Source organism: Siniperca chuatsi, linkage group LG6 (assembly GCF_020085105.1).
Source record: "Siniperca chuatsi isolate FFG_IHB_CAS linkage group LG6, ASM2008510v1, whole genome shotgun sequence".
Classification (NCBI taxonomy): domain Eukaryota; kingdom Metazoa; phylum Chordata; class Actinopteri; order Centrarchiformes; family Sinipercidae; genus Siniperca; species Siniperca chuatsi.
Genome location: NC_058047.1, coordinates 18,556,126 through 18,576,105, shown reverse-complemented (window position 1 = coordinate 18,576,105; position 19,980 = coordinate 18,556,126). Strand labels below are relative to the sequence as shown.

General features: G+C 39.8%; 3 protein-coding genes across 6 annotated transcripts in view; all 3 read left to right on the top strand.

Moving 5' to 3' along the window:
- Window positions 1–8,900: 8,900 nt before the first annotated feature.
- Window positions 8,901–13,584, top strand: haus8 (HAUS augmin like complex subunit 8). Of its 2 annotated transcripts, XM_044198793.1 has the most exons (10): window positions 8,901–9,056; window positions 9,455–9,519; window positions 10,040–10,101; window positions 10,384–10,510; window positions 10,849–10,959; window positions 11,046–11,149; window positions 11,348–11,506; window positions 12,032–12,173; window positions 12,793–12,934; window positions 13,236–13,584. In XM_044198793.1, exons 1-10 carry the CDS (start codon window positions 8,992–8,994, stop codon window positions 13,360–13,362), a joined length of 1,104 nt encoding a protein of 367 aa, XP_044054728.1. In that variant the 5' UTR covers window positions 8,901–8,991; the 3' UTR covers window positions 13,363–13,584. The 2 variants fall into 2 exon arrangements, with proteins under 2 accessions (XP_044054728.1, XP_044054729.1); XM_044198794.1 differs by lacking the exon at window positions 9,455–9,519 and having other exon boundaries at window positions 8,971–9,056.
- A 624-nt stretch (window positions 13,585–14,208) lies between these two features.
- sac3d1 (SAC3 domain containing 1) lies at window positions 14,209–18,485 on the top strand. Of its 3 annotated transcripts, none has more exons than XM_044198791.1 (4): window positions 14,209–14,246; window positions 15,659–16,076; window positions 16,717–16,999; window positions 17,408–18,485. In XM_044198791.1, the coding sequence occupies exons 1-4, from the start codon at window positions 14,224–14,226 to the stop codon at window positions 17,872–17,874; spliced, it is 1,191 nt and encodes a 396-aa protein (XP_044054726.1). In that variant the 5' UTR covers window positions 14,209–14,223; the 3' UTR covers window positions 17,875–18,485. The 3 variants fall into 3 exon arrangements, with proteins under 3 accessions (XP_044054726.1, XP_044054727.1, XP_044054725.1); XM_044198792.1 differs by lacking the exon at window positions 14,209–14,246 and adding an exon at window positions 14,285–14,710 and having other exon boundaries at window positions 15,659–16,019; XM_044198790.1 differs by lacking the exon at window positions 14,209–14,246 and adding an exon at window positions 14,285–14,710.
- A 215-nt stretch (window positions 18,486–18,700) lies between these two features.
- The window catches only part of cpamd8 (C3 and PZP like alpha-2-macroglobulin domain containing 8), a 43,645-nt gene continuing 42,365 nt past the window's right edge, over window positions 18,701–19,980 (top strand). The window contains exon 1 of the mRNA XM_044198789.1: window positions 18,701–19,451. Coding sequence (XP_044054724.1) covers window positions 19,366–19,451 — 86 coding nt within the window. The 5' untranslated portion in view covers window positions 18,701–19,365. The remainder of the gene's footprint in view (window positions 19,452–19,980) is intronic.

Below are 19,980 nucleotides of genomic sequence, written 5' to 3'. Positions count from 1 at the left end.
GCCAGTGACGATGGAAGCACGAGGACAAAACCCAAAAGAACATTTTAATATCCCTCTTCCCCATGATAACCCATTTGCCAGTAGAATCACATGATTGTACAGTTATGGAGTTTTTAGTATTTCTTTATGTTATATTCTTATAGTAATTACTTTTGTGTCCTACTCAGATGTCAGTTTTCACAAAGGGATTTTAGGATTTAGTTGATAAAAATACTTTGTTTTGAAAAGGCCTTTTATCACCTCAATGTCCATGGTATCACATAGGCCAGAAAAAGTATTGGGTAGCCTATATAGATCATAGTAATTACCCATAAAGCATGACTTAGTGATGTGTTAAACCATACTGGAACTCTATTAGATGTAGCTTTTAATGTTTGAGACACTAACAGATTTATTGATGACCCGTTCTGTCTCTCTCTGTCTGTCTCTCTGCTGTTCTCTCCCGGCTTTCACTGACAGCTTTGTGTATATCCAGGGCAGAAACAACACTCACAGAGCTGCTCTGTGCTACTGCAAACCCAACAGCCAATCCACCAATTGAAAAATAATAACAAGCCACTGAAAACAAGCAATTGAGCTATCAAAGCTTTTGGGGTAGAAAAGTAAATATCCCCTCATTTCATTTTCATTTTTGAAGAGTGATAATCAAACAGTCCCCTGGCCAGAGAGGAGAGGTATTATCTTATGGATTTTTAAGTCAAAACACAGTTCTGCACACAATCGGCATGCAGACAACACCCTTTAAATACAAGCATGTGATAGTGCCTCTAATTGATAAATAGAGGTTTGAAGTTAATCACAAGCTACACATGTAGGTGACCTGCTACCATCACTTTTAACAACATGGGAGAGGTATTGTGGACTGTTGTAAATGATACGATGTCTGGACTGAGCCCAGCTAGGCAGGCTGATAATGTCATCGTGTTGCATGCACATTTAATAACCTGAGGGCTTAGGCTACAGACAGGTAACAGATGAAAGGAAAACCTGAATAAAGGAGTGCCATAACAGGGTTAGAGGGTCACTGAATGGTTTGAGTATAAAAATACATGGTCTTCATAATCACCAGATCTCACCCTAATTAAACCCCTTTGGGAGATTTTGGACCAGATTGCTTGACACTGTTTTCCACCACCATCAACAAAATACCAAATGAGGGAATGTCTTTTGGAAGAATGATATAGAATCTATCCCAAAGTGCACTTAAGCTGTTCAGGCCAATATATATTGGTCACTCATCTTATTAAGAAACTTTATGTTGGTTTTTCCTTTAATTTGTCCCCCATTTGTAGATATACATTCTTGTAGAGGGACAGATTGAGAGTACCAAGAAGAGGCAGAGGCTTTATATTTAAGATAACATGACCTTGTAAAAGGCTGAATTGAAAAAAATATGGTGGCAATAATCAAACCACAGTCATTAATCATAACCGCCCACTGCCTTACTGGATGCCTTTTTCCCCTGTCACCCTCACTCCGCCAACACAAAGTAGCTGCCCCCCACCCCCCCGATGGATGGACCCATCCCGACCCAGCCGCAGCTCAGACAACATTAAGCCCAGCTAGCTACTGACAGCCAGTGGCTAACAGCTTCAGACAGGCGTGGGAGCGGGGCTGTATCCAAGCAGGATCTGCCCCCAGAGCTGCCAGGTCAGGCAGGACAAACAGGGGCTCAGGCCAGGAAACGGGCCCTCTGCCTCAGGGCCTGCGGCCTCTTGCTAATCCCCTCTTCTCCTAAACCACCCCGCCAGTGCTTCCCTATACCTCTCTGCACCCCATATGCTCCCCATACACTTGTCCTGTGCTGTGGTCAGTTTATGTATTTACGATTGCACATGCATTTTTTTTTTTGGGTACAGTGAAAACCTGTGTTACTATGATTACAAAATGGCTGATATTGTCCCCACCACACACACAATACACGGTGCTGCTGACTTGCAACATTGGGAATTCATTAGGATCTATAAATTAAACAGAGAGGATTGAAAATGCCTTATTTCTGCTATTTCACTGCTAAATTCTGGGCTGGTTCAGCATCCTCTTATGCAACAGCTGAGGAGAGCCTTGTACAATGATGCACTGTTTGAAAAATGCTTTTAGTTTACTTCACTGTAATTATAAGAAAAAAAGTTTTCTTGGGAAGAACTATGGTGACAAGGTAAGCCACAAGTTGATTACTATAGCTGTAATCTTGTAATATTCTTTGATCACAAATACACACACACATACATAAACACACAATTGTCTAAACTCATGTATTACAGACAATAAAGACAGGAAATAATTTTTTGTAAACTTTTTATTTTAATGGTGGACAGACAACAGCATGGTTACAGAAAGTCAGAACGTGGATGATTCCCTGAAATTGAACTATGCAGGTGCTGAAGCCCTGCTGGTTCAGGTTCATATTGATGATAAGAACTGTAACTTGGGGTATTGTGGTTCCATCTCACTGTAATATATAGCTTCAAACAATTATGTTTTATTTGCCTATCTTGGAGACAGTGGTTGCTGTTTTGTAATTTTAGCCTGAATCACACTTTAACGTGTAAACCTGACCAGAGAATCTAGAATATCAAATACTAAAAACAAATGAGCATGAATATGCTGTTTTGGCATATTAGAATGAATAACGTTATCATTACCGCCAAATAAATCAATCCAACATAACCAACTACACTGACACTGGTTTTGGGGCATTTAACAATTTGTTGATTTCATCATGCTGTATACACCCAAACGTGAATGTGTACATAGACCGAAATTCTCAAAACTGCTGCTGATGCCTTGATGAATTTTGTGACATTTACAAGTAATATAGTCTTTTTTCATTTTTACTTCTATGAGAGAGTTAAACCCAATAAGACATTGCTGTAAAAAACAGTAGTTGAATGTGTGTGTGTGTGTCAAAATGTCCCTGAAAGCACTGAAATAAGGCTGTTGTGTTTGTGACAGAAGCTAATCAAAGTTTACAGTCTACAGTACAGTCTACATGTGTATTTGAACAATTACAGAGATGAGCAATGCATCCCCTAACATATTGTCCAGTTTTCTGTCAGATGTCCACCTAAAGTCTCTGGTGGTCTCTCAGGGTAGTTGGTCTACAGGTTCTCTTCCTCTTTTTGATGAAATCCTGAGAAATACAGATGGACAGGCAGAGTCGCTGAGTAAACACTTGGAATCCATTCATTCGCAAAGTGGCTCCAGGGGACGGGGAGGAGGGGGAGGGCATGAGAAAAAGAGGGGGAATAAAAGAGTGAGAGACAGAAAGAGAAAGAGAGGGGGACAGAGAGCGAGAGAAACACACGAGAGAGCCCAACCTTTTTCTTGCTCAAGCTCATCAAGTACGGGCCAGGGCTCCTGAAAACGCAGGGATTACCAGAGTACTGGGGCCGTCCTGGCCTGGGCCGCCTCTGCTCACTCCTGCACTGCACGCTACACTGCCCTGCTATGGCACTGCACATGGTTCTCACACACACACACACACACACACACACACACACACACACACAACCAGTCATGCTTGAGGCTTGCTGTATGGTGCTCATCTTTCATTCGTAATAAAATTCACATGGATGCTTAACACATAGATACACACAGTATTTTCAGGAATGAATAACTTCATTAAAAACCTACTACACGTACAACTACTGTATTGGTCTCTAAAGTTACATACATACAGTATTTAATTTTAGTGTCGTTTTCTGCCGCAGTTTATTGGTGCATGTTACATTTAAGATTGGCCATAGAGAAACAGACGCCACTTGATATACAAAATACAGTTTCTCCGGCAATTGTACATGTTGACCTGTAATGATGTCAGAATCAGAATCAGAATCAGAAATACTTTATTGATCCCCGAAGGGAAACTCTTTGTTACAGTAGCTCGCCTTTACTTCAGTGCACACAGGAGAAAGTACTAGCAAAAAATATAATACACTATAAAACACTATATAAACAGGTCAGAAAATAAATTAAGTACCAGGTGGGTATAAGTATAAGATAAAATAAGTGTGAAGTACCAAGTGGGTTTACCGGTTGATGATGATAATACAGTATAATAATACAATGTAATAAAATAAGTAATAATACAGTATAATAATACAATGTAATAAAATAAGTAATAAGCAGTGGTGCATGTACTGTCGAGTTAAGTGTAGCTTATTGAGATTATTAAGATATTGCACAGCAGTAATGAAGGTATATCATATCAATGTCAATAAATAGGAAAAACTAACATGGGAAAACTAAATATTGCACGGGAGTAGTACACAGAATATTGCACAATTATTCAAGTATGGCAGAGATGTAATGATCAATGTCCAGTTTAGTGACCTAGGGTCATACAGACTAACACTTAGAGGGAGGAGTTAAAGAGTTTGATGGCCACAGGCAGGAATAACTTCCTGTGGTGCTCTGTGGTGCTTTTTGGTGGGATGAGTCTTCCGCTGAAGGTGCTCCTTTGCTTGACCAGCACGTCATGGAGTGGGTGGGAGACACTGTCTAAGATGGCATGTAGTTTGGCCAGCATCCTCCTCTCTGACACCACTGCCAGAGAGTCCAGCTCCACCCCCACAATGTCACTGGATGTGAAGATATACTTAAAGTTTCTGCCTGAATAAACACCCCACTGCCCTCGAGACACCTATAGGATATCCCCCAGCCTCCAGCATTGCAGCCAGGGATGCTGCAAGGTTCATCCACAAGAATGAACACCAAGCTGAGGTCACATCCTGTGAAGATAAGCACAGAAATTAAACAATTAGGAAGTGAGCGACACATGGATGAGGTGAAAAACAAGGCTTCAGGTCATTTGATGGAGTCTGTGGTGTTGCTTTCAGAATGCACTGTTCATCATTACAAAACTGCAGGTTACTGTGGAAGAAAACGACTGCTATCTCAGCTTTAGTTCATCTTCACGTTCCTCTTATTTGTGACATCTGAACTAAGGGTCAACAAAATGGCAATGACTGGCAACATCATCATAGGAATAGTTGGATATTTTGGGAGATACACTTATTCGCTTCTTGCCGAAGTTAGATCAGAAGATCAATACCACTCTCATGTTTGTCTGTTAAATGTGAGGCTACAGCCAAGACACTGTTAGCTTGGGCTGAAAGCGGGGGGGAGCAGTTAGCCTGACTCCTTCCAAAGGATTAAAAAACCAACCTATCAGCACCTGTAAATCTCATCTATTTAACACGTCAGATCTACCTTTGGGCAAAGCCAGGCTAGCTCTTTCCAATCTTTATGATAAACTGAGCTAACTGTCCTTGCTCCAGCTTCATATTGAATGGATAGTTATGAAGGAAGAGTGGTATCGTCTTCTCATCTAACTCTCAGCCACAAAGCGAATAAGCCTACTTCCCAAAATGTCCACCTCTTCCTTTAAAAATATATCCTTACCCCACTAATTTTCCAGTGTTGATAAATGTTGATTTTCAGTGAGAATAGTTGTTTGTACATTCATATAAAGTTTCTGTAGCTATCATTATGACATACCCAAAGTGATTGGATTTGGAGACTTTAAAGGGACAAAGTGACCAGCAGAGCCTCCCAGATAGTGTGAAGGTAAGAAGCAAACACTGTCCTAATACTCCATTGCTTAAATATGGTTAGCCAACAGAGTGGAGCTTAACTACTTAATGCTGGGAGCCCCTGGCTGACTGGTTAGGTCCTTCCTATAACAAGGGCCACCACGACAAGAGTAAACAGTGGATATTATACACCCATCAGCTCTGGAGAGCAGAGCCAATACTAAGATGGCACTTTTGTCTCAGGATAGAAAGGAAATGCCTTAATCAGAAAAAATATACCCTCTTCCCTATTAAGATCTTGTTAAATATATTACAAGACAAACAATAACTGATTCAGTACATGGTCAGATAATCTAATTAGAATATAACCTTGAATGCTGAATAAATTAATACATATACCCACAAGCAAAAGCACTATTATACACGCTATGATCAGATTTAGAGCAGTGTGATTTAGTTCAGATATACAAACGAATGCTGCAAATACTACATGTTGGCTTAACTGTATGAGGCACTGTGTGTTTGAGGCATTCCTGGAAGGCTATGTGGACCAGACTGGCAGACTGGGTAGTGATGAGTAACAGCTTACTGCAAAGGGAAGAAGGGCTGCTGTGTGGGCTGCATGGGAGAGTTGTCTTTCTCTCTCTCTCTCTCTCTCTCTCTCTCTCTCTCTCTCTCTGTGTGTGTGTGTGTGTGTGTGTGTGTGTGTGTGTGTATAATCACGTGTACATGCATGTGTTAGGGGAGCTGACAACAATTTTCCTTTCACTTCATTCAGAACATGAATTAAAGCTGTTTCATCTCAGCATTTTTATCACCCTAAAAGTGGCAAAGCAGAGTATCAGTGAGGTCACAGTGACATAGACAAATCCTTCATTATACGTCAGAGTTTCGGAGCAGAGAGAAATGCAAGAGAGGTGGGCTCAAAAAAGAGACAAGGACTTTCATTCAGTGACTCCATGTGTCCTTATAGTGTTGTCTTTCAACGTGCACTTCTCACTCTTGCACTTCAGCTCCTCAGCCTTGGGCTGGGTCTCTTCCTTTACTCCAGAGAAAAGTAAAGGGAAACCACCTTACCGATAAAACCGTTTATCTTATTCAATCACAAGTATTACTGATTGAATCCAAAAGAGTCCATACTGCTCATGTCACCATCATTAACATCACTTGTCCAGCTCATGGCAGCTATTGGTTCTGGCATTGCTTGGTGGTGAGAGATAGACAGCCAGCACACAGACACACAGCAGCCAGCCTCAAGGCTTTATTACAACGAGAGAGAGAGAGAGAGAGAGAGAGAGAGAGAGAGAGAGAGAAGATAGCAATGATAAGACCCGGCCTTTACACAGACTGATAAAGTAGGACACACACACATCACATGCTTGGCATACACACACACACACACAAATACAGGCATGTATTTGTGAGAGATTTGTTTTAGTGCCAAGCCCAAATGTTCAACCTTCATCATAAAAATTCATTAAAGTAGAAAGGTCAGAATAAACCTAGTTTCAATACCTGGATATTATCCAGCACACACACTTTTAAATCTAATTTAACAACTGTTAATATATTTAAAATACTATTATGGGTTACTCTAGGAGACAGAGTGTAGATCCCATGCAAATGTTAAAGCCAATATTAAACTCACTGCAGAATTGCTTGCATTTTAAAGTTTTGGATACCTACTTATAAGCAAACAGTTTTCTTTCTGTCTCTACTAAGTGACTTAGGACAGAAGTTGCAGGATAGTGTTTACCACCCAGTCCCACACCCGCTGTCTTCCCATTGTCCTTCCTGTTGTCCGAGACCAGCTCAGACAAGTGGGATCAGCACTCATTATGTTCTTTAAGACTCATGCACACAAACAACCAGTAAACTGCAGGTAAGAGAACAAGCAGATACACACACACACACACACACACGGGATGAAGATGCACACATGCAGGTAGATGCACATGAGTGGTTATCATCCCCACTGGCTTACAACAGCAAATAAAAAAGATTTAAGTTTGCTTGTTCTCCTATGTCTATGTGGGTTACTTCCAGGTGCTCCAGTTTAATGTGTTCTTAAGTGGATTGGATGCTCTAAACTGCCTGGATGCATCTCTATTATCCTTGTGATGGTCTGGTTACTTGCTTAGTGTTTACACTGCCTTCCTCCATTTTTGGCTGGGATTGGCTCCACCACCCCATGACACTGATAAGGGAATAAATGGTAAACAATATGAATAGATACATAAATGTATATTGATTTTATTTTCAGCAAATACATAACAGGGAGACATAATCTTTCATGTAGTCTGCACAGACCAAAAGTATATTTAACTCGAAAGGATTGTCACCAAATGTGTGTTTACACTGACAGTGAATACAGACCCTTACACCCATCTAGTGGTTACTAGAACAACTGTAGTTTCTGACATCCCCTGAAGTCAAGGCAAAGCAGATGTTGAATTCTTTCTCTAACATATATTTTTGAATGGCGCCCCTAAATATAATGCAATAGTCCAGAATACATCAATCAGCCCCTCTTTGTTGCAGTCTCAAAAAAGACAACACCACGAGCTTCATCACAAAGATTAAAGATTTCTTTAGCTATAATGTACAAGTGTTCATATTATTATGCCTACGCCCTGTATGAGCAAGAAAATATCACTGCAGAAGAAGAGAGGGCAAGTGAAGCTAAAAATCCACCCTCAAACAAAATTGAGCTTGTCTCATAATTTTAGATGGTGAAGACAGTATCTCCAAATAAAAACATCTCTTAAACATCGTCTTCATAAAATGAAAATCAGAACATCAAAACAGGATAATGTGTCATCTTACATTTTTGGAGTCTGACCACTGACAATGAATTAGTGAGTGGGATCAGATACTTGAGGGTTGAGGTATTATATGCAAGTTATTTGAATGTAGGGCTTCCAGCTGTGAATCAGAAAATTAGCCCACATCTGATCATGTTTACCCTAATGAGAAAAATAATAACTGAGATATTATAAAAAAAAAATAACTTCCTCTTAAGACTATGAGTGATTAAATAACACAGTATGGGGTGTCACTGTTGCTTTTATGAATGTAGCAGGTTGCTGCATAATTATTAACTCTCAGGTCCGCCATGGACTGGAACAAAACAGGGCAGCAATGGACCTTTAAGGGGTTGCTTACTCAAGGAAAACTTGATGGTAAGTTATGTGGTATATTCTGGATTCAAGATTAGTATTTATTTATTTATACATAACAGTATATAGTATATAACAGTATTAAGATAATTTTGTATTATGAGTATGACTGTACACACTCCACTACAGTAGATGTCAGCATAAGCCTACACTTTCAATGCTGCTTTGCAATCCGCCACGAATATACAAAGAACAAGAAGACCGGCACAAAAGTTTCGCTTCTTGTTTCTGTCGGTTTACGGAAGTGGCGTACAGGCGGTTTGTTTCAAAACATTATGGCGTCGAGAAGAACAACAGCTGTGCCAAGTAGTTTTAAAAATGCCTCCACCGACGCTAAAAGGTAACGTTAGTCTTTGACGTAATTGTGTCTTTCTTTTAAGCGAGTGTCGTGTATTTCTCAGATTCGTGGCCAGTTTAATTTCAGGAGAATTCGATGTAGAGAAGACACCGACACCGTCAGGCTCAGCCGTTTTTGTTAACACGCTATATAGTATTTTATTTAGCAGCACCTTCACCTTTTCACACTGCTGGACCAGGCATTTGGCTAATAAGTAACTAGGCTAGAAAAGTAAATGTACGCGCCTCTGTGTTCTTGTGACTCGAACAATAAAGTAACTTAACGCTAGCTAAGCTAACATGTAGCTTAGCTTCGGATAAAACAGTCAACTTTTCTGTTGTAATTTGTACTCTCATTTCTACATTATTGAATTTGACAGCTACGTTTTTGTTTGTTTGCAGCTCGAAAAGTGGGAGCAATGCTAATAAAACAAACAACAGTGGAACTGGGAAGAAAAGTGTTAAATGTAAGTTTTCGCATAAGTTTACAAAGATGGAGTCTGCGGACGTAATTAATTGTTCCTTTTAGTAGTGCTGTCACTTATCAGACATGAAAACAACATGACATAAAACTATCTTAACCAATTTCCTTTACAAGGATTACTTTATACTGACACTCCAACCTAAAATCAGCTTGAATTGTGTTGATTATAGGATTCCATTGGTGGGAAGTTGTCAGAGCAGAACAGTATTAAAGTATAACTTACATAGAAACCTCTTAAACCATTCCTGTAACTTAATCTTCCTTTCTGTCCGTCCATGGTACTCAGTATGTTCCAAAACTTAGATTATACTCTGCTTTGTAATATTTAATATCACAAATTGCTTTGCAAGACAGTTGCTGTAAATGTACTCATCTTGACTGGCTTCTTTTGGACCATGTTGGAATGTTCTCTATTTAAAGGTGAGACATGCACAGATGTGTTGAATTGGGGTTAACTAAGCTTCATTTTTCCTCCCTTCTTTTATCTTTTCATCAATCTTTAGCAAGTGGGACTATTGTCAAGTCTCGATATATGCAGGCTGCTGAGAAGACATCTCTTTCTAAGGTAATGCTATTTTTTTTGTACGTTTTTTTTTTCTGTTTTCATGTAACTATACAGTATGTGTTTCACTTGTGGTAATCCAACTACATTAGGTATTGTTACTTAGGATATGGACCTAAGCTGCCAATATTCAGTGAAAATTTTAATTGATTTGTTAAATTTTTTTTTTCTTTTGCCTCCCTTGTGTCTATGCAGTTCATGTGTCTTAATTTCTTTCTGTATGTTGTTGTCACACTTTTGATGTTACACATCTGTATCTCATTGCACCCCTGTAACCGTTAACAGAGCAACTCACTGACCAATGAGTCTATTGCTGTGCCAGCGAGGCCTTCCTCACCTAAACCCAGTGGTGTCAAACCAAAGCTGGGCACTCCACCAAAACGCTCAATGGCCCCACAGACTCTAGCAGCATGTAAGTCCCCTTTATGGTGATAATTGTGAATGTGTATTCACATAGTTGTTTATGATACAAGTACTGTAGTGTTCCCTGACAGCAATGGTGCTAACTTTAAAGTATTTTAACTGCTTTAAACAAGGTCTTTTTTTATTTTTAGGTGTAAAGGCTATGCTGTTGATACTTGGATTGTGTATGATTTTAGTTGAGTCAATTGTTGATATCCTGCAGTGAAACCCGGCAGTACAAGATCTTTTTAATAACTTATTTCCCCTGTGTTCTGATTGAGTCTGTAACATTGTCTAAATGAGGACTATGAATAATTTTAGCATATTTTTATGTTATCTTCCTTACAGCAATGGTGTCACGTGAAATGGAGCCATCACTGCTAGGGAAGAGTATTCTGCAGTCCACTTTCTCAGATGGACACTGCTTTCGACCAGATTTTGATATTTCAGTCATTAAAGGTAAACTGATTTAAACCCCTAAAATGCTGGAAGTAATTTACAAATGTGAGTATCCTGTAACATGTATTTTTATGTATCTCTCTAAGATAAAACAGTGATTGATAATGCAGTAGAACCTGAGAGAAATCCAGAGAATGAGAAGAGGCTCATTGAGATGCAAACATTCCTATTGGCCTACCTCACAGCTAAGGTGAGTTAGTCTAACATAAGTGTACCTGATATGCTAAAAACTGCTCTCAATGTATCTGCTTTGTTAAATCTGTGTTTAAATAAAACAATATAACCTAAGTCGTTTTTAGTGTTGACTGTGTTCTGTGGGGAATAAACATTTCATCAGAGTCCCATGCTGCAAATGATCTGGCTCTATCTCTTTGGTGTTTGACTTAAGATGGAGAGCAATACTGCGAAGCTCAAGGCTGAGGCAGAGGCAAGGATCCTGCAGGAGATGGAGGAAGAAGAAGTGCTGCATAATGAGGTCCAGGGGAAGAAGCACCAGCACCTCCTCATGGAGAAGGAAAGGCTGGTGAATGAGCTTCTGGATTTGCAGGTCAGGAAACAACATCCTTTGTAGTGACCTTTTTAATATGTGGCCTGTTTTAAAAATTTGTTTTTGCATGCTGAAATAGCTACGTGAAAGAAGAACATGTATTTACCCCCCAAAGTGTAATTGCTCACGATTGTAATGATAGGCATCATGTGAATGTCACCTCCTTGCCAAGCAGCAACAAACATAGCTGAATATTGAACCCAGAGTGGAAGTGCCTTTTTATAGCTAGAAATTATAATGTTTTTACATAATATATATTTAAAATGTCCATCTGTATGGCAGAGTATTGTAACACAAAAACGGAGACATTTTTTGCTGGAGACACTTTTCTACTCATACTCCGTTGACACATCAATGCTGATTTGATAATAAGGTCCAGTCAAAACAGCTGGTGAATAGCTGGTTTAAATGCTTTTTAGAATTTTTTAAAATGTAAAAAAGAAAAAAGTATGCACTGTGTGTTTTGTGTGTAAGATAGTATGAGTACATGATTCTCATCCTTCTAATATTATCATTTTCTATCAGATTGCTGCCCTGACTCCTGTGGCAGAAGCTGCCAAGCAGTTCACAAAGGACTACAAATCGTTTGCCACAGCTGTTGACACCACCCGACATGAACTGCCTGTCAAGAATTTCTGCATTGACGGGGACAGAAGGGAATTTCTAGGTTGTTGTTACAAGTTATTAAATAAGTTAAAGTTAGACACAACAGCATTGATAATGATATTGATTCATAAATGAATTCAACACAGCAAAACACTCCACTTATCTGCTTCATTAGGACTGTGTGTAAATGTTTTGATCAGACTGTCCCTGGAAACATATGTTAACAATTTAAAAACTATAATCTGATACTGATTCTTATATTCGTAAGTTTAAATTGGTGCATGGAAATATCTGATATCACCTTTCTCCAACATAGTCCTGTCCACTCCAGTGACAGGTGCACAGACAAATCAAATACAGGAGTCGCTATTGTAAAATAACCAGTATTATTTTGACTCCGGCAGATATTGGTGTGCTGTAGGAACTTACTGGTTATAGTAAGAAGTTGGTTTTCAGGGTCTTCACAAAAGAAATTTCATTTTAAACAATGTGCTTCTGGATTTTGACAATTTGTTACACAATGGGATTGAAATTAAACTAATTTCTTTTAATTCTATGTAATGTAAAGTGTGTGTGTGTGTGTGTGTGGTCTTGTAAACAGCAAATTACATGTTATATGTATTTTGCAGGAAGTTATTTTAAATGTTATGATAATATCTACCTGTATCTACCCATTTTAGATAAAGCTGAGGCTTGCCTGAAGGAGAGTGAGACGTTGCTGGTGGAGTGCACGGAGGGAGATCATAAGGACAACAGCACTTCTCTAGAGTGCCTGAGGGACATGAAAATGACATCAAAGGACATCAGTCAGCAGCTTTCAGGGTAGGGACATATACGGAGAACTGCTGTGACTACATGGTCTGCTGTCAGCTTTTTTGATTTATTCCTCTTTTGCTCCTTCCCAGAGGATTTTACTGTATGATATGACTGCTCTGTCAAAACTGTTCATGACAAAGTCTTCTTTAAAGAGATATTAATTTTGTATTTATATGGTGGAAACAGGATAGTTACTTTATTTTTATAGAAGTAAACCCTGGGAAGTATTCAGTAGCACCTAAAAATGCATCCTTACTTTGACCAGGTTGCACTTGTGCTTAAACATTGGTGTTTTCCATTTTCCTAGCACATTTTCAGAGCTGCTGGAGCTGTTCTCATTGGTCTGCCGCCATACAATCCATGTCCAGCAGGCCATGGAGGAGGAACAGCTTGGCACTGCAAGAACCCATGAGCTCTACTGCCACAAACAGTGAAGGATACAACTCAGCGTGGCATACACAGTACAGGCACTTTGGATACCCCTCCACCCCATTTTCCCCAATTTTGGATATATTTGTACCATTTGTGTCTTGTTTTTATGTATACTGTGGTGATTTATTTGCAGCTGTATTATGACATATTGTAAATGTTGAATAATGACTGATGCTGTTTATACATGAAACATTGTTAATAAATAGAACAGAAAACAGTAAAAATATAATGTGGGTGTATCAATGAGAAGCACAATATCCAACAAGGTAGTCAGTTTTATTTTGTGTTAAATACAGCTGCAAAAAATATCTAAATCTTAATGGATCTTTTTTCTGGGGAAACAAATATGTGAGAAGAAGTTAGAAGGCATGGACAAGTTTAAATGCACATTAGAGTCAGGTTTGCTTGATTTAACAAAACAATCACATTAATTTAACGGTCTGATTTAGAAGCAGTGTGAAGTCCAGTAATATAAATGTTTTCTTCTATCCCCAGTTTGTGCCTCTTGTGTATTACAATTAAATTTAACACGAGAGGCACAAACTGGGGCTAGTTTTATAAGTCTGGAAATGGTGAAACAATACCATACATAACTGAATTCAAAGATCCTGCTCTCAACTATATCTTAACCATAGACCAGGCCTATGCAATTGGCGGTCCGCGGGCCACATCCGGCCCAGAAACAACCTCCGAGTGGCCCAGCATACATACATCTGATATATGACAAAATAAACTACATATATAGAGTATGGAAGTAGCTAACGGGTGAGCCATCTCGCTTCCTTCTCATCTCTGTTGAAAGTTCCACATGCGCAGTACCGATCGGGCAGGATGTTAATGGATGTACCGGCACCGCCAATCATATGTCACAAATCAACGTTTTGTCGTGAGTTCCGACTACGCTTAGTAGCTTGGAAGTGTTCTACTGAAAGTATGTCTCTGTCAACCCTGAAACGTAAATTTGATATGAAAACCGTCAGTTTAACCCTACCTGGACTGGAAAGTATTTGTTTCTTTTACCGCCATCTCCAAACTGCTATTTTGTATTACATTAATTTGCCTTTGTTTAAAATTTGTCGTTACCAAAAACAAAAAAAGAGGTTTTAAATAGGCTGCTGAAAATGTCTGGCCCATCTACATTTCCTGGTTTTAAAATCTGACCAAATTGAATTTGTAATTGAATAGCCCTGCCATATACTGTATAAAAGTTAGATCTAAACCATCGCGTCCATTTCCGGATGTGGCGTTATAGCAAAACAACAATGATACATTTTTATTGGCTGATGCTGGAAAGTGACGACCGGTCTTTTCTTAAGGACCAATGAACCGCAGTAGAACGCATCGTCGCGTGTGAGTACATGGGTTTTATTTAACATATATTAAGCATTTCGTAGGAAATGGATCCCAAAGCTATGTCTTTTATTATATGTTTACAGCTTGTTTCGTGTAACTTACGTATTGTTCGATAGAAACGCCATTCGCCGTTATCTCTCGTTGGTAGCTAAGTTAGCTAGCTATCTCTCGTAGCTATGGATGTATTTCATGGTCGTAGCTAGCTACTGACAAGACATTAGCCTGATAGTATTATAGTCGCAACAACTGCTAGCTAGCTAGCTAACTTACTTACATCTACTAGTACGTTATAGTGGTTAGCAGCTACTAACAACTGGTAAAACGTTGCTGTTGTGTCCTTTGCTGCATCACTTTAGAAAATGCATCAAACAAAAACAAAGAGCTCAGATAAAGCTATCATGGCAGCGAAGATAAAACAGATAATTTTCTATTTCAGATTCAGTTTTATTAAAGCATATGGACTAACGTTAACATTAAGTTTGGACAAAATGCAACTAACTTAAACCCGAACTTAACTCACAGATTGATAAGTAGTGGTACATGTATAAGTTGTATGTGAAAATAACTGTCTCTTGATGTGTCAGTCCATAAAATACAAAAAGAATAGGAGGTTAAGAAAAAGTTAATTAGCATACTGTACTCTAAACTGTAAGATAACTTAACTTTTTCAATCTATTTTGTGTTAACGCTACTTAAGAAATATCTAACTACAGAAAAAAGGTAAGTACAACCATGTCGGCATACAGTTTGACAGTCAGAGTCGCCCATCGTAACTAACTAGGAAACTGAAATGCTCCTGTACCAAACGTATTCAGGACGAATAGACATACCGTTACACCCCTAGCCACCACACAACAGAAAAGGCCGTTCTTGTGTATGCTTATTGTATCTGCATCTTATCAGACTACATTTTCAGCTAATAACAAACCTGTTTCCCTCAAGCAGCTCTCACTCTCAGCGGAGGGGTGCACCAGAAAGAGGAGAATGGAGACAAAGAAATGAAGAGCAATGGCGAGGCCCAGGCAAAACACAGGTGAAGGAGGTGGAGGTGGATGACAGACGTGAGCAGCAGGGGAAAGAAACAGTGCCCAGGGGGACCTGCCAGACCATGTGCCCCGCTCGTGAGCTGCAGGACCGTGAGGCGCAGAACCGCCTTCACCGTTTTGAGATATTAGCAGGCACAGAAAGAGATCGACGGCCCAGGGGAGACCCCTTGCGTGCTGTCAAAGAGTATTCCAGACCAGCAGCAGGGAAAGACTCAACGAACCCCACTGACCTCCGTCCACCTGCAGTGTTGCTGAAAACTGTGTGTTACCTTATTGATGACATCGCTGCCTACCATAATCTGAATGCTTGGACTGAGGCTAGTAGTATTTACACATAATTTCCTTCGTCACTCAGTTAATTAGAATCTGGTCAAGAAAAACTGTACCTCATATATTAAGGGAATTATTCACTTAGCATTATCTACAAACCCTTAATAACAGTTGAAACATCAATTACGTTTTATTTTATTCTAACACACAGACAGACACAACAGCTTCATGTAAGCTTCTTCCAAAACAAGATACATGTCCAGGAACCTATTCTTTAGAGTACCAAACAGGCCCAAAATGACCATATAGCAATGAGTAAATGTTAGGCTTTTGGACGCACAGTGCAATTGTTCAGCTTGTGTGTATGTGACCTTTTTTTTTTTTTTTTTTTTTTTTTTTATATATATATATACATAGCACAAGCTGTGTGTTATGGAGGCTAACAAACTGACAAAACTTTAGTAACCAGTGGCCCTAGAATTTACATGAATCTTTTGTAGAAAAACTAAGGTGAAACATTAGAAATGAAGGATCTAGGCTGAAGGCTCGTAAAATTGATTCTGACATGGCTAATTTTGTTACTAGCCCAGTACAAACACTGTAACACTGAAGTTGCAATCATGAATACATTAAAATATAATTCCTCAGAACATATATGCTTGTATTACAATTTAACTTGTCTTCCAGGTGTACAGCTTTGTCTTTGATCGGCTTCGTGGTGTGAAGCAGGACATGATCATCCAGAGGGTGTCTGGGTTGAACTGCGTAGCCATTTTAGAGCAGACGGTGCGTTTCCTCATCTATGCCTCTTATCGGCTCTGTGGTGAGCCCCTGCGGCTCTACGACCCACGCATTAACGACACACACCTACAGGAGAATCTGAGCTGGCTGTTGAATTGCTACGCAACTGGAACTGGACCGCATCCCAACCAGGAAGAGTTCCAGGCTCTTGGTCTGCTCTATAATTTGGGTTGGTTACTGTGTTTTAATAGTTTAATACTTGAAAGAGTTTTTGCTTTGGTGTATTTGCATGCATGTCCAGGCATCATATGAATTAAATGCAAATAGTTCAGTGTTTCATAAGCAGGCTGTTGATGCAGAGATCAAAGTTTGTCTGTTGAGAAGTCCTTCCCTCATAATCGGCAACAAAGAGTGTAACCCCAGTCAGTGGTTTTCACACAGAAAAAAGAGATTTTGTTATCATACTCAATGGTGGGAGAACTGGAGTCTGAATTTTATCTGTAGCTCTTTCTGATCAGCAGATTAAATAATCCTGCTTCTGAAAGATATTTTAAAGGTTAGTCACCTGAAAGGTGTTCTTGCAACATGATTAGAATAATTTCTTCATGCCTGCTTTCTTTTTCCTCGTCTCCCCCAGGTTCAGCTCGTGCCACGCAGCACATCATGGAGCTCCCTGTGCGGCTCCGCAGCTCTCCTGCCATCACACTCGCTCTGTCCATCAACAGAGCTTTTCTGGAGCGAAACCCCGTATGTTTGCTCCGATTGGCTCAGAGGTTGAACTTCCTGCAGAGCTGTGCACTGCACCGTCACCTGGTGGCCTGTCGTAGGGATCTGCTGCTAATATACAGCCACGGATACAGCAGCCGCAACTGTCGTTTTCCTCTTGACAGACTGGCTCGGCTCTTGTCTTTAGACATGTCACTCACAGCCCGACTCTGCCAGGAGTATGGAGTGGAGGTTAACCAGGACAACCAAGTGGTTTTCTCCAAGGCTGCATTCACTGAGCCTGAACAAGGGAAACTGCACTGCAAACTGTATCACAACATAGTGGCTGAGAAACAGAGAGACCTCACTATTGGGAACATAATTCACGGTTGCACTTGAGACAAATATGAGGAGTAAATCAGTAATACAAGTAATGTGATGCTTTTATTGGTATCCATAGGGAAATTGTGTTTGCTCCTGTCCCTTCACTGGAAGATCACTGCAACTGGCAGGGATTTAAAGTCTTGTTTAAGGACACTTCAGCAGTGTATTTGTGTTGTCATTAAGTGAATTAATCTTTCTACTCTTGTTATCGTATTTGAGCCATGGGGCTTGCTTCTAGGATGCACGCCAGTATGTTTTACCAATGAAATGTTTTAGATTATGTTCAATTCAAGGGTCGGGGTTGTTGTTAAGCTAAGGGTCTGCCATGCTCTACCTGAGAGAGGCTGAACACCAGAACCAAAGTTCCCTCTTGGTTTTGAATGTGCTTTTACATCCTCATCATGCACTTGGTGCCTGAATTACTTTAAGATGTGAATTACTTTTATATTGTTACTGTTAACTGGTCATATTGATACTGTTTACTGTTTAAATTTTATGTTAATGCCATATTGTGTTTTGTGAAATATTTCAGAAAACCTGCTTGAAAATTTACTGTGCAACAGTGTTCATTTATTCTCGTCAATGCAGTACCTCAGAAGCATTTCAATAAATTTTGTTACCTGTAATGGAAATGCCTTGGTCCTTTTTATTTTAGACTGCACTGCATTTAAGCTCATTTACCACTTGAGGGCAGCAAATATCCGTATAGGGCACAAACGCACTCCAACAAGTACAAAATATGTGACTAAACTTTAGATAAGCCTGCTTCAAATGTTTCTTTTGTGTTGTTTTTTTAAAACTGTGTTTTCCGGCTTGGCAGTCTTGTGATGTTTTCCAACGCAAAAGGAACTGGTTGTCGCTGGTAGATCTTTAAGATGTCAACAGAACCAAAAGTATGTGAAATGTGCAGGTAATTTATAGTGGTTCAAACTGCAGGCTCTGTGCCGTTCCTTACACTGGGGTTAGTCATGCTCTCGCAGCACAGAAGTGAGGAGGTATTGCAGTGAATGAAGCGCAGCCTGACGCCGATCGCCCCCTGACTCTCGCTGGAGTAACAGACTTGAAAGAAATCACCAGGAACAATCTGGGAAGCGAGAGTTGTACGGATTTTACATGTCAAACATTTCTTTACAGTGACATTTCTGCTCGCAGAAGTGGGAGGACGCTTACAATTTGTAATGCTGAAATATGAGAGAACGGAACCGGGGCGGGTGAAGGCACATGGGAGAGGACTGTCCGTGTACTCTGGGCTCTAAAAGGGAAAAAACCACGATTTGCTTGGAATTGGATTTGGCGAAGTGGGATGATTACAAAAAGTTGATATTTGGTTCCGGACGAAGCTCTGCACACCTATCACGCCAACCAACCTCAATGATAGCTAGACTGAGAGGGCTGCAGACACAGACTGTTTAAACTTTCATTTAACTTTTCATTAGAGTTGGAAGATCCAACCTCCTCCAGAGGGGAGAGCCGATATCCAGCATTATCTCGGTTACTGAGGCCAGAATGTTGAGGTTGTCTTTGACAGCTTTGAGTCTTTCATGGACTTTGTTCATCTGCAGCGTGAGCAGAACTTATGCACAAGAAAGAGAGTAAGTAGCCTGTGTTGCATGTGTTGTCTTTGAAGTGTAGTGCAGTGCTTTTAAACTCACTGCAAGCATTTCCAAAGCTCTCAGCCGGTAGTTGCAATATATAAAACATGAAATTCAGCCTCAAGTTTCAAATAAAGTGGAAAAAGACTGATTATTCAATCTATGTGACCTGTGGTCATAGCAACATTAGTCTTTTAATTAAAATATGTGTAGCATGCATCTTGATCATTAATATGTAATATTTACTACATGACCAGTCCCTCCTAATTGTCATTGTTTGTGAATATGGAGGATTTCATGTCATTACAGACAATGACATTGTACTATCACAACACCTTGCCATTCAAGTTTTTTCAGAGTTCTTCAGTCACTGCTGTGTTATTGGACCTGTGAGCCGTTACACAAAGTGATACTGTATATTGAGAGGCAGTCTGCACTGCTGATTTTGTTGTCATAGGCCATGGCTGGAATATATGCCGCTTTTTGAGAAGTTTTCTTAGGCCAATTAAGATAATGACAATTTTTTTGG

Excerpts from the sequence above, each read along its gene's own strand:
- haus8 (XM_044198793.1), top strand. The coding sequence starts at position 8,992 with ATGGCGTCGAGAAGAACAACAGCTGTGCCAAGTAGTTTTAAAAATGCC. Across the intron at positions 10,102-10,383 it reads AGAAGACATCTCTTTCTAAG|AGCAACTCACTGACCAATGA; the intron begins GTAATGCTATTT and ends AACCGTTAACAG. Across the intron at positions 10,960-11,045 it reads TGATATTTCAGTCATTAAAG|ATAAAACAGTGATTGATAAT; the intron begins GTAAACTGATTT and ends TATCTCTCTAAG.
- sac3d1 (XM_044198790.1), top strand. The coding sequence starts at position 14,682 with ATGAACCGCAGTAGAACGCATCGTCGCGT. Across the intron at positions 14,711-15,658 it reads AGTAGAACGCATCGTCGCGT|CTCTCACTCTCAGCGGAGGG; the intron begins GTGAGTACATGG and ends TCCCTCAAGCAG. Across the intron at positions 16,077-16,716 it reads ATCTGAATGCTTGGACTGAG|GTGTACAGCTTTGTCTTTGA; the intron begins GCTAGTAGTATT and ends CTTGTCTTCCAG.